The 14263-nt window shown below is 46.3% G+C and overlaps 1 protein-coding gene across 1 annotated transcript in view; it reads right to left on the bottom strand.

Annotated features, from left to right (window-relative positions):
* The window catches only part of LOC129215463 (collagen alpha-1(XXVII) chain-like), a 162588-nt gene that overhangs the window by 143711 nt on the left and 4614 nt on the right, over positions 1-14263 (bottom strand). The window contains exons 3-4 of the mRNA XM_054848650.1: positions 7179-7249; positions 992-2424 (exon numbers count right to left, since the gene is read on the bottom strand). Of these exons, the coding sequence (XP_054704625.1) occupies positions 992-2424; positions 7179-7249 (1504 nt within the window). The remainder of the gene's footprint in view (positions 1-991; positions 2425-7178; positions 7250-14263) is intronic.

The following is a 14263-nucleotide window of genomic DNA, read 5'->3' as shown; positions in this document are numbered from 1 at the left end:
AGTCTCAATATTTCCATTGTAAACCCTTCTTGCACTATTTTAAGAAGTCAGCTGTAAAAATTTGCTCTAGGCTGGAACTTGGCAACTAAAGGCTCCGTCTGGGAGAAACTTATTGTACATGTACAACCCCTCTCATATACACAATATAGCAAAAGGCTTGGGTTGGAACACCAAATCCTCCTAAAAGCTGGCCAGTTTAAAGATCCTGTTTGCATTCTTGCATTTGAAAGAAAACCAACAACCACCTAGCAGATAATTAGTGTGGCCTGACTGCTTTTAGTATTACAAAATGTGTGTATACTTTTATGATAGCCAAGATATACACCCTGAGAGTGGTTATTGTGTGTGGAATGCAGTAGTTAAATTTATAAAGGAAACTGTTTGCACGACTTAAGTGTGGGCCATGAGAAATAAGAAATAAATTAACTTATACCATAAAAATAAAGGAGAATTTGTATAAAAAATAAGTCTCGAAGCAATCTCTGTACTTGCGTTTGCTGAAACAGGGCACTTTTCTGGAAATGTGAGTTTCAGGTACAAATCAAATTAATAAGCAGGGTTAAGAACTAGTTAATTTGTAGCATGTTTTTGAGGCATCTGGGTTTTCTTCGGAAGGTGACCTGAAGTTCTGCCCTCTTGGGCCAGGGGCATGGAACAACAGCCCCAACCTAACCATCAAAATTTTAACCAGCAACTTGTAGGAAGGAAGGTGGGATTTTTTTTTTTTTCCATTTTTTTTTCTTTTCTTAAATCCATCATTAAGCAGCAACTTCAATCACAAACTTTTAAGGGGCATCCACCATCACAGAGCACTCAAGTTTACACAACGTATATGCTAAAATTGCAATCATCAGAAACATAACAGTGCTTGGCTGCTGTTTCGAGCTGTCACACTCTGCTAAGCTTTATAAAAACCCTTGTAGGTTATGGTCTGCCAACCGTTCAGCTGAGCTGTGACTGGGAATAGTTAGCATTAAGAGCCTGAACTCACCTGAGGTCCTCTCTCTCCTTTCACGCCTGGATATCCCAGTAAAAATGGAAACTGAGTGGGTCCGAGCGGGTCAAAGATCTGATAGCCATCAGTGGCAGCGGGGGTTGTGAGGTTGAAGGCTGGTGCCCTGGCCCTGGAGACAGGACGGGCAGACCCCAGGGGTGGTTTGGGGTGCACCAGAGCGACGTTGCCAGGATCTGCTTTCCTGGTGGGGGATGGCACATGCTTCTTTGGAACGGGTCCATTGCTTGGGTTCGGTGGGGTTTGCTTCAGGGTGACAAAGTGGACGTTGCTGGTTGTGTTGTCAGTCATCCTCCTTGTTGGCTTTACAGTACTGGGTGCTTCAGAGGGCTCAATGGTCGGTTTTTGGTTGATCATCTTTTTGGTGTCTTGCTTGGACTCCTTCCTGCGGGTTGCGGCAGGGATCTGGCTTGTTGGTGGGGCCTTTCTGGCAGCAGGAAGGGGAGTTGTCTCCGCACGCGTGCTGGGAGTGGGCCGAGACACCCTGAGGGTCGTCACCGTCCCCCGAGGGAGCGAACGGGTGGGTGGCTGTGTTTCGGTACTCGATGGAACAGGAGATGGGGCCACTGTGACCTTTTTGGCTTTGGTTGTCAGTCTTGGTGGGGATGATACCAATGCGACGGTTGTTGCACCTGAACCTCGAGTCTTGAGGGGTGCGGTGACCCTGCCAAACTCCAAGGATGGGGCAGCAGTGGTCAGGTTTTCCAGACCCTGCAGCGAGGGCTCCATATGCTGTGGGGTACTCGGGGAGGCACTGGGATCCCTGGGCAGGAGGGGGATGAGAGGAGGCAGGTTCGGCCGGTAGGTATCTGCTTGCCTGCACTGTTTTTTCAGGTATTTACAGTAATGATGAGCTGCCTTGGCGGAAGGATAAATATCAAACTGGCAGATGGCTCCTTCAAACTGCACGGAGTGCTGATTCATCTTCCCAAAGAGGAAAGATCCATGTGGATCCAATGCCTCGTCCTTTTTAAAATGCAAATCCGCATGTACTCTGCGCTTCCCACAAGAAGTAAATAAAGTGACTGTCTGGCCACGGATATCGATGGCCATATTGTGCCACTGGCCATCATGGACATTGTAATCAAAATATACAGAGCGCTTGTGGCCCACATACACTATGATCTTCCCAGGCACAAACTGGACTCCCAGCTGCAGTTTTTTCTTTTTGCTCTTGACAGCAAAGAGAAAAGCATTGTTGATGCGGTGGGAGCAGAGGCTCAGCACTAGGAGCAGATCAGTGCTGGAGCCTGCGGAGAGGATGGTGCTGACTGGTGCTTCGACACGTGCTCGCTGAGTGAAGATGACCCCTGATTTGAAAGGAATGACTCCTTGAGGAACTGTACGTGTTGAGGACCATCCACTCGATGGCCTTCTCCCTGACAGGCCCAGTCTTTGAAGAACATCCACATCTGAAAGGGAAGCACAAAGAAAATGTCAGGTGTTGGGCAACCCAACGGCTGGATGGGTATGGGGAATCAAGCCAGTCCATACAAAAGGACAACAGGTTACAGGAAACCCCAACCATCCTCTCACACATGTATGTTCAAATAAGCAGAATGGAGAGCGCATAGCTCTTCTGCAGATAGCGTGAGGAGCAAGTGCATGCTCAACTTGGTCACCAGCAATAGCCAAAATGCATCAGCTCCATGGTGCATCTGGCTAGCTATCCTGTCCCACCAGGGACCAGCTCCAGATGTTCTGGAGGGAGCTGACTTCACTACTAGGAAATTTCCCACTGAGCACCAATAGTCCATTTCTCTGGGATTTAATTCTGAGTACTGACCACACAGCTGGAAAGGAATTTGAACAACAGACTGAGCTGGGATTGCAAAATGTTACATCCCCAGAAGGCAAGGAACAGAACTTTCAAAGGGAGCAAAAGCCTTGTATCTGTCTCTCTCCAAATTAGTAAGAAGCAGCTTTTGATCTTTGAGACTCTGGAGAGTTTAGTGAAGCAAAGGTGCCTCCCAGCATGAAAAAAATTGCACCTAGATTTCACTGAACCACGTAAGGTTCTCAACAGCAGTACTTGTTTTCCCAGCAGATCATCTTACAGCCCTAAATTTTTTTAATAAATTGGGGGAACCAGACTCGGTTTGTAAAGAGCCAAGAAACTAGTTGTGGCTCCCACTGAGCAGAGGTAGGACTCTCCCTCCAGCGTTTGTCACGTAGGGGCTGGGTGCCTTGTTCAAGAAGGGGAGGAATTGCTGTCCAGAGGCACCTGTCTTTCTCCACTGACTCTGGGAGAAGTCTACAATGGACAGGCAAGCAGAATCCTCTGGTTTCTGGCCCCAAGGTCTAACAGGAGTCACACGCAGCTCAGAGTCCAAGGCAGATTAGCAGGCAACAGCAACACGAACTGGAGCCAGCTGGCGGCAGTCTCAGCCGAACTACTTAACTGGGGAAGATGCTGAGGTCTACGTGAGAAGAGTTGCAAAGGTGAATGTGCCCAGACCTGAAAAAGGGGCTCATATGCCCCAAACCTTGTTCTCTTATTCCATCTCAAACATTTGGTCTAATACAAGATGTTAACTACATGGTGCAGACAGATAAAGCAAGGCTGTAATGATTACTATGACACTACCACTGTTGAAAATGAGCCAGGATAACCGTATTTCCTTCCCTCTTCCCTGCCCAAATTTAACCTCCATAACTCGATGACCAGCTAACTCTGGTGTATTTAAGTGCTCTTTGGGGATGCTAGCCTGGGCTGTACAATCCAAATGCTGATCTCGCAAGGTAAGAATTCAACAATCAGAAATGCGGCAGCGCCAATCGTGGCTGCACGTCAGCTAACATCATGGGATTGCAGCTTTCCTACATTAAAAGGAAATCAAAGGCTGCCCAAAGAAAAAAAAGTTCCTTTTCTGAAGGGGCCTTGGAATTTGTCCTCTTTCACCCTTAACTACTAAATATTCAGCATAATACCCAATATTTGGGGAACTGGCACTTAAAAGAGATCCTCAGTGTTGGCCAGAAGGGTCGTAGACTCAAGCCAGTCTGAGGCCTGTAATTTGCTGGCCAGGAAGGGAGGAGTATAACGAGAAAACCTCTGTTCCTTGACTTTGGCAAAAACCTGGGCCATTTTTGTATGTAAGAGCAAGTCAATCAATATTTACTTTGTCTGAGCTCAGCTGTATTCCCACCTCCCTTTTTTTAAGGCAGCTTGACTCATTTTCTAGCAGAGACTAACCTAGAGAAGATGCGCCAGATGTGACAGGCGATGGAAATTTTCCCACTCTACGCAGAGGGGATAATTTACTGAGCAGCATGTGCAAGTGTTAATAACGGCACTTCTCCCATACTGAGAAATCCTTGGTCCTCCACTGTTTTTCTGCCATATTGCCCAACGGGGCTGTCCCTCAGCACAGCAAAGGTAGAGCCTTTCCCTCTCCGCACTGAATGGAGGAATCACAGCAGTATCTTCATACTGGATAATCTCCAGAGCCCATGAAATAGTAAAGGCCAAAGCCTGGCTCTAGCGAAGTCAAGTGGGACCCTTGCCACAGACTTCAAAGGCATCAGGATTTAGCCCTAAGGAAATAAATTTACCACTTAAACCAGGAGCTAGACTCCAGCTTCCAATTTCTACATGTATTTTTAGATTCTCTCCCAGAGACAGACAGTGGTGTGTCTCTACTAGGCAGAGATGCTTTACACTCCAGGAGCTATTCATTCGGTAGCTGCTCTGCAAAGACGTAAGGATGTTTCCCTGCTCAGAGGATGCCGCTGCTGTTTGCAATACCAATCCAACTGCCTCGTTAGCAACTGCATCCAACAGTGCTTAAGGAAAAAAAAGCACAACTCAACCACTCCTTTCCCTCAAAGCCCACTAAGGTAGAGCCAAATTCTAGATGCCTACGCAAAACCTGATTAAAGCAGACCTCATGCAGGACGTTTATGTGGATTTTCCAGCACCAGGTCCAGGCGCACAGCTCAGGACTCCTGTGCACCCAGCCTGTCTGCCTCTCCATCCCATGCCGACTGCCCTGGGCTGGTGGGGCACGTCCCCCGGGATGACGGGATGTCATCAAGTAACGTAAAACACAAGGTAATTTGGCTTCCTTAAGTAGCTCCAAGTTTAGAAAAGAATTTTTTCCCCTTCAAATTTTTTCCTCTGTAGATTTTTCCATCAAAACACATTATTTAAAAAAAACATTCACTTAGAGCTGCCTGGTCCCAGGTGCCTTGAAGCTAGTTGCAACATTCCTGTAGCAACATTTGAGTGACTGGGAAAAACTTCTAGCAGACTGTGCATGAAGTGAGATGCGCAGATTCCTGAACAATCACATGATCATCTCTGAAAGAGGGGATAAAATGTTTTATTGCTTTCCTTCCCATCTCTTTCCCTCCTGCTTTCCCCACGCAAAAAGTTTCATAAGAAAAAGAAGCCAAAAGACAGGAGAGAAATAACTTGCAGCTTCCTAGATTCCAGCAGCTGAGATGTGATGCCCACAGCTAAAATTGGGTGGAATAAATGCTATATTTCCAAAAGTTACTGCCCAGACCCTTAGTCAGTGCACATCAGATGAACTCGCTAACCTCATGATCTTTCGGATTTGTAACACTTGCGGAAAAATCATCCTCTGTGTTCCCTCATTTTCCAGTGTGCAGGAAGACCCCTAAGCCTTATAGGAATAACTGCGGTGTTTTCAAAAGCCCACAGCATTTACTTAATTTCATCCGCACACAGGTCTATGAAGAGGCCCTTATTGCTTTTGTAAATCTCACGTTTGAAAATCCCGAGCAATAATACAGTCTCAACTCACCAATGTTTCCTTACAGCCTTTGTTTCCTTGGAAGTTTTTGCTTTCTGGTACCCACAAGAAGAGCCTGTCTCTGATTGTGGCAAAACCAAGCAAGATGTTTTAAATTCCTTTATCACAAAGAACGCATCTCAGAGGGGAGTTATCTACCACACTAAGGTAATGCAATAAGAGCAAAGTGAAAGAATTTCCTTTAGATTGATAGTAACAATCAAAAGACACAGCACCATCCCATAATTATCATGGGAGTAGAATGATGGATAGAGATGAATCTAAACAGCGTATTAAAATCTACTTGAAAAGAGACGCCAAGACACAGTATTTGTTCTGCCTCTTTATGAGCTGACATAAAACTTGCTCTGAAAACTGCTTGACTAAGTAATTCAGCCAGATGTTCACCTCTTTTGCATTGAAGCAGAATTTGGAAAATATTACATTTTTCAAAATTGCTGATGGCAGGGATGTATTCACCCCCCTCCCTGTAAAAAGTGCTCCACGGGCTGGCTTACAGCTGAGCGTTGACCAACTTTCTATTTTTCCTTCATGTTTTGGAGACTAAAAGGAGAGCCCTGGAGCCTCCTAGTCCACTTATTGTCTACTGACTGCAGAGGAAGCTGTTCAGTTCCAACATACACCCGTGTAAAGCATCCGTGTGGAAGAGGTGTTGCTATTTTAAGAGGAGATGGCTCCTTTACAAACAGATGTTGCAGAGATGCTCAGCTCCCACCATCAACTGCAAGAGATGAATTTATTTTTATTGACTCTGAAGCTTTCTATCTCCTCTTGTGGGGTCATTGATTATCGTACCCCAACCTTTTGTCCTGTCCCCAGCAGCACTGGGGAGGGGATGCCTGGAGAAGGGGTGTAAAGACAGCGTGAAGTTGTATGATCGCTCCCCTATAGAATACTGCCCTTGCAGCACAGGGACTGACCCAGACATAGTCATTCTAAAATCAACCACCCCTGTGGGATTTTCCTTCTTTAAATTTGCTTTTACTTTTAGAACCGGCATCATTTCTGTATGCATAACATCCTATGTGCCTGTGGAGGCATGATTGGGTTGCATTCCAGTCGAGGAAAAACCCGTCTGCCAGAGACGCTTAATTCCTTAATGCCCCAGCCTCAAGGGGCACTTTCTAAAAGCAGTTAAGTACCAGTTCCACCAAACAGACAGGCACTTCTGAAAATCCTGTGGGGCATGTAATCACCTGTAAAACCTGGTTCTTTTGCCAGCTGTTAACTGCGTCATCTCTATCTGCAGTACTGCAACGATCAGGAATAAATGTGTTTAATTCTGTGCATTAGGCTCAGACATTACATGATGGTCCTAAACTGATACTAAAGCACTTGGTTTTTACTTTGGTTGAAAGAGGAGAGGAAAAAAAAGTGTAATTTACCTTCAGAATTTCCCTGTGTGAATCCCAGGAACCAGGTAAAACATAATACAGTCCAGAGAAAGCAGAATCCCCTAAAATTAGAAGAGAAGAAAAAACAATGAGTTTCTACAACATTAGTGACAAAAACTAGCCCCCCCGTTAAGGGTCTTCTCCTCGATCGCAAGTCTAGTGAGGTCAGTAGCAGTGTCCGCATGTCTCCGGGAAATGGAGAACGCTCAGCAGAACAGCGCTTGCTTCCAACTGAGATTTCATTTTGCTACTTTAAAGTCATCTACAGCCAACTGAATTCAGTGGAAGATTTTCCTACTGGTATTAGGGGTTGTTGATCAAGCCTTGAACAAGGACCAGACCAGTGTTTTGAGATGCAGGGTCATTGGTCCCTTCACTACTGCTACTCTTTGGCACCCTTTCCGTGTAGGACAGAACATCAGAAATGCAAGAGGATGGAGAAATAACTCAAGGTTGGAAGGCCAAAAGACATGCCAGGAGTGCACGTGCAGGTCTGCGAGGACACGGGTAGAAATGGGCTGACATGTAGTGACCTGCATCTCAGCAAATTCAGAGTCCTACTGCTTTACTACGTGCTTAAAAATGTTCTAAACATACAAAATCCTACATGGATCTATTCTTCTTTTTAGACCCAGATGTAAAGATGGGCAACAGCTTCTAACCACTCAGCACCCTATGCTGCTGCCATTAACGACTTTCTCATTAGCTTGGTACGGCAGGAAATTTTAGAAGGTGCGAGAGCTGCAGACTCCCAAGCGCAGCGTGCTCGCAGACCCTTTCACGCCTGAGACGGAATTGGACAAACCTTTCTGTTAGCTACACTTTAAGCCTTGAAGTGCCAGCAGAGAGGAAAACTTTTACCAGAAAGGTGGCTGAAGCTCCCCCCTTCCCCCACCAGCTTCCTTGATTTGTAGCCAAATAACGAACACAGGAAACTCCTTGGTTAAGCTCACTTAAAACTGTCAGTGGAAAGTCTGAAGACTGAATTCCCTCATCTTTTAGAGATGATATTTAACAGCTTGATCAGCAAGAGCTGCTGGAGGAACAGAGACAAAAATGTAAATTACAGAAAGTCCTCAGCCAGAAGAAAGCAGTGTGGGACATCCACAGGTTGTTCTTCATCTCAGCCAAGCCAGTGTGAACACTGGGATATGCAAAGCAATGCCAAAGTGCAGCTTGCTCCTCTCTTCAGATCTGGCAAAGGCAAATCATTTACCAAATGGGATTAGAGACCACTCTTCTCCTGCCGTCAAGTCTCATCTTTCGTGCAAGAAAACATCCTCTGAGACACTGTTTTACCCTGGGCCAGATCCTCATGCAGTGCAGAAGACCCTTTCCCACAGGTAAAATGAAGCCACAGTGATTTACACATCAGTGGGGAAACCTGGCCTTGAATGTAAAAATCCATGCAGGAATCCAGCCACTAACTAATACTTTAAGGCTTGAAGGGACAAAATACTGGAGCGGCCCCACATCGGCTGGGAAACAAATGAGATGAACCTCATCATTCTTTGCTGTTTCCATTACCCTGACGCTGGGCTGCACATGTCGGGAGCTCTGGGGCTGCTTTAGTTTATGCATGAAGGAACAACAGCTTGGAATAGCCAAATCATGATATTCTTTCGCCATGTCCTATAGCCAGCCGTATGCTAACCAGGAAACCCTCACTATGCTCAAGAGATCTCCAGCTGGTGAGACTGTTGTCTGCCCACTTCATCCCACAGGACATCTCTCAGGCTGAAGACATGGCTGAGTGCAAGGAGAGCTGTTGTCCCAGTTCATTCAGGAGAGGTAGGAAGGGAAGCAGAAGAGGATGATTCTTCATGGCTACCTCTAGCAGAAGTCTTTTTATGACTTAAAAGATGTTACAATCCACTTCACAGAAAGACCTGTGTTTCTGTGCTCACTTCCAAAGGAACAGTGGAGTTTTAAGATGTGGACACAATTCCACATGTGCATGGAGCAAAGACCTCGCTGGGTATCAGCAGCTGGGCTTGACTGCCTGATGAGAGCACGGGAAGATGAGAAGTATGTGACCAACACGATATGAACACCAAGGGCAGCAGGAGTCCCAGGCGTGAAGAACACCTTTTCTCTGGTGAGGATCAGATTTGTACAACTACGTACAAACACTGGTGCACACAACACACCTAACTGAAGTTCAGATCTTTTTTGGAGGGGTACCTGCACAACCCAAATTTGCTTCCAAAATCCCCGTTGACCAACACAGTGAGGGGAACAAGTCTTAGGGGAAAATCCAGCACATAATTTCGTTCCAGTGACACTGACGGGGCTATAAAGGATACGAATGAGCAGCGTGGGATCCAGCTGGCCTCAGCTCTCCTCCTGGACCCCTCGCACAGCCAATACCGTAAGAGTTGACAGCGGGGCTGAACGCCAAAACACTGAAGAAAAACACTTTGGCAAAATTTACCAACTTAATGGAAAAAGCAAAAGCAGCTTCCAAATGGCAGACCTGTGACTGATGGGGCTGTTAATTATTGCAGGATTTTATAATGCAGGCTCTTTTTCCGTTACAACTCTGCAGCGACAGGATTGCATAAGCAGCTTGAGTAGCAATAGTAAAGATTTTTTTTCCTTATATAGAGCTATCAAACCCACCTTGCCTTTATCTCAGCTTCTTCCCACAACCAGTGATTTCCACAGAGGCTCTATATAGAGCTACCCACTGAAGACATTTCTTTCTTTTATTGCACGCTGCCTGTGAATACAAGAATAAGGATCCTACTGCTATAGTCACTAGGTGAAGAAGCACCCCCAAATACCTACGATGTAAGTCCATGTGAACCCTAAAGGTTTTCTAATAGCAAACTGAAGCTACTGACTACAGCTTAATTTTGCTTCGTTACTTTTTGCGAACTCCTGTGATCAGTCCGTGGGAACTAACCAGTGTCAAAAGTGCAATGTAAGAAACAGCGGACAGAGGGACGGAGAAGTACAAGGACCAGCAATAACACTTTTCAGCCTTGGTGGTGATTTTAGTACCTTCCCAGTGAGGATCGCGTGCACGCAGGCAGCAGCCAAGAATAAATATCCCGAGGAGTGCCTACAAAAAGCAACCAGGTCTAGGGCACCACTTCTGCTGGGGCTTCAGGACAGGGTAGTGGCTAGTATAGGGCTATGTTTGGGATTTGTGCTGAAAACAGCATGGATAACACAGGGATGTTTTCATTCCTGCTGAGCAGTGCTTACACAGAGCCAAGGCCTTTTCTGCTCCTCACCCCACCCGCGAGAAGGCTGGGGGTGCACGAGGAGTTGGGAGGGGACACAGCCGGGACAGCTGACCCCAGTGACCAAAGGGATATCCCATACCGTATGGCGTCATGCTCAGCATATAAATAAGGGGGAAGAAGGGGGAAGAGGGGGACATTTGGAGTGATGCCGTTTGTCTTCCCAAGTCACTGTGACACACGATGGAGCCCTGCTTTCCTGGGGATGCCCGAACACCTGCCTGCCGTGGGAAGTGGGGAATGAATTCCTTGGTTTGCTTTGCTCACGTGCACGGCTTTTGCTTTACCTATTAAACTATCTTTATCTCAACCCACGAGTTTTCTCACTGTTACCCTTCCGATTCTCTCCCCCACACCGCCGTGGGAGGAGTGAGCGAGCGGCCGCGTGGGGCTGAGCTGCCGGCTGGGGTTAAACCACCATGACCAGTCTGGAGACCTGATGAATTCCCACCTGCTAATTAGCATACAATTGCAAAGCTGTGCCCTGGGTTTTCAGCTTCCAGACTCATTGCCACCTTCTTACTGAGCACTGAAAGATGAGACTTCTGAGAGGAGTAGGTTGTGACTTGGAGGCTAAAGAAGAGTTACCACCTCTCCAGGTGGCTTGTGCGTGTCGCTGCGAGCCCCAGTGAAGTCATGCTCCGGGTGGCAACCTCAAGAGCAGAAGTAAAGGAAAAATCCTGTCAAACATATTGGTTCTTACCTGACAACCACTGGAATACAGTACTATACTGAACTAAAGACAATATAAGTCAACAACCTCTTGGGTAGACTTGGTCAGGAATTATTCTCAAAAAAGTGCAAGTTTGACAAAGCTGAAACAATCTGTAAGAGTTGTGATCAGCTAATTCTCCACTTCACAATTTCTGGAATTGGTTGGAACGGTTTCAGCTTTTTCAAATTAAAATATTTGCCTCTGTCTTTAAAAAAAAAAAAAAGAAGTCCAAATGATTTTGACATCTTGTTTGCTTAGATGATGGGTTGAAGCTGAAGAAAATCTTACAAGGGCCCAAAGCAGCATTTAATTTTTTATTTTGTTTTCTCCCTCATTTACAGTGGGGAAATGTCTTTGAAACCACAAACATTCTTGCAGGGTGGAAAAACAATTCCCCCCCACTCTCCTCCATTCAGGTGCATTTTTTTCTGTCCAAAAGACCAGAAAGCCAGCTGGATGCTGAAAATTGCTTTTCAAGAAAGGCAAATCGACATTTCTAGCTGTAGATTAGACAACGTATCTTAAAAGGACAAAATGTCTATGTTGCTTAAGATCCTTTGCACATAGGCGATATTTTAGAAGACTCCCAAGCAGTTCCGACAGCCAACGGGAAACAAAAATCACAACCTACATACTGAGGCTTTAAATTGCACCATGGCATTGACTCCACTCCCATCTTTTCGGGGTAGAAATCTTATTTTGTACTAGTATCATCCTTTGCACAGCAGACTTCTGCCATCTTTTTGGGGCTTCTGGAAACTACGGTATTTGTTCTCTCACCCTCAGTTTCTGAAGAGAGCAATGGGAACATACAGTTACGTAGATGTCCCCGCATTGACCCTGACTAGTCCTTTGCTGGACCTTTTCTGCAGTAGGAACCAACTATCCATTTACATCTCCAGCCAAAGATTTTGTCTGGTGTATGTAGGCACTTGTTGCAAAACCCAGCATGCTAAGGGCAGAATTTCTGAGCTGACTGAAGTGGTATTAATTTTTAAACGCCCTTCAGCATCTACATTTTTAAGAAGGAGAAAGCAGACAAGCAGATATGGCCCAGATAGATACGTTTCCATGGTCATTTAAGAATACTGAGAAATCTAAGAGAGATCTAGAAACTGTCAATATTAAGTGCAGAAGAATGATATCCAGTACCTCTTTATAACATTTTAATATTTAAAAAAGCTCCCCAAAAATATCATCCAACATCAAGTACACAAAACATCCAGAATCCAACATACTGCTCCTGGGCACACATTTCCAGATGACAACTAAGAATTCATTGCACATGCAGCCATAAGGGGAAAGGATAAAGGATTGGGACATCAGTGTGGCTGCCTGAGCTTTAACAGCACTCTGAGCAGTGTACAAAGCAGGAGGGTTTCAGAAATTGTCCCACCATTATTACTGGAGACTCCAGTAGCTCAAAAGGGGAAACTCTCTAGGATGGGAAACCCTCCAGACCAGACTCCAACCCACCCTTGGGGTGACCCTGAACAGCAATGTCTGAATTCCTCCACCCTACCCCAGAGCTGGGAACGTGTGTGCAAACCCAGAAATTCCCAGGGTTTCTCTGGCGCCATTTCTGCCAAATCTAATCTTAATTCAGGATGAAAGTGCCCTTAGTGCTGTGCCTGTAGAGGTCTATCTCAGGGCTTTGGCAACTGTAGACCAGAAAAAGCTGCAGCATCCTTCGGAGGAGGCCCCTGGTAGCGTAAGTGCAACCCACGGGGCCTGATGAAAGGGAGGAATCGTATTCACAAGGCAGAGGGACCTCAGCTCCTGGCAGTGGTACAGCAGTAGGTCTCAAGTGCTGCAAAGAAGCTTTGCTCTCCTAAAAGCCTGCATGTCAGTCAGGCACAGGGAGGGTCTGGGTACATAAAGGCTTGGTATGTGCTCCTCCAGCACCTATAGCTCCTACTAGGTTTTCTCCAGGAGGGAAATGCAGATCTGCAGTACACAGAACATGCAGCTGAAGCAATACTGTGACCAATCCTCCCTCCTGCAGACACCTCACACCTTGTTCTTTCAAGAGTTTATGCTGGTATCTGCAGACAGAGAGCTGATGGGTTTCAAACCACTGGTCCTTGTCCTCCTAATTAGGTACTAGAGCTTGTGTATTCACTGAACAAAGCCGGCCCAGGGCTAAGCAGTTCCTCTGAGCTCCTGCCATGACAACCTGCTTCCTCACTTGCTAGATGCAAGGCTGGGATGACAAACACCCTCCCAGATACCTCCCGGCAACCTTCTACAATGGGGGATCTTTCCTGACAGCCCATTACTTGGTCTCCTCTTTGCTCACCAGCCCTGTCTGTCCGGGTTATTGACTCTGCTGCTGTGTGAAGTGACAACACTCACTACTGGCCCTTGCCTTTGTGTTCTCAGTTAGTAACTGGAGACTTCGACAAACAGAAGTGCTAAGCGTGATGTGTCATCTAAATCCTTTTTTGTCCTTCCAACAGACGCCTTTGCATTCCTTCATTTTGTGAATGGGGTTTGGCAGAGCCGTATAGAATTCCCCATTGTTTCCATTTGCACTTCAGTAAGCGTCCATCATTTCTACTTATGCCCCCAACAAATTGGCAAAGAAAGAGAAAGGGGAAAAAAACCCCACACGCTCCTTGTCTCTGGTCAGGCCTTTCCTACAACCCCCTCACCACAAGACCTGGGCAACTCTTGGTCAATAATGTAACCTCCATAAACACTGTTTTCAAGTAGGGCAGATTTTATCCCTTCAACGCATTGCAGAAAGGGGATGAAGGTGGAGCTTTATTAAAAGGACCTGCTCAGAGAGGCATATCGAGGCAGCAGGAGAGGGGGGACCTGGACACTGGACCACAGCTTGTAACCCTGGCTGTGACACTGCCCTTCCCTCCTGGGACAGGAGGCTGTGTAATTGCCTCCTCTCTACCCCAAGGCACCCAGCACACACCTATCATTTGCCTGCCTGTTGCTCCCATTGCTGAATTTGCCCAGCAGTGCCATAGTTTGTCCCCAGACCACCTGCCTGGCTTGCACGCAATGGACTTTTCCTCTTAAAACAGGAGCTGTGCCTTCCTCCAGCCCGTCCTAGGGGCTGACCCACCTGGGTGGTGCCAGGTGCCACCATGGGT

Source organism: Grus americana, chromosome 20 (assembly GCF_028858705.1).
Source record: "Grus americana isolate bGruAme1 chromosome 20, bGruAme1.mat, whole genome shotgun sequence".
In the NCBI taxonomy this organism is placed as follows: Eukaryota; Metazoa; Chordata; class Aves; order Gruiformes; family Gruidae; genus Grus; species Grus americana.
This window is presented reverse-complemented; position numbering and strand designations above follow the sequence as displayed.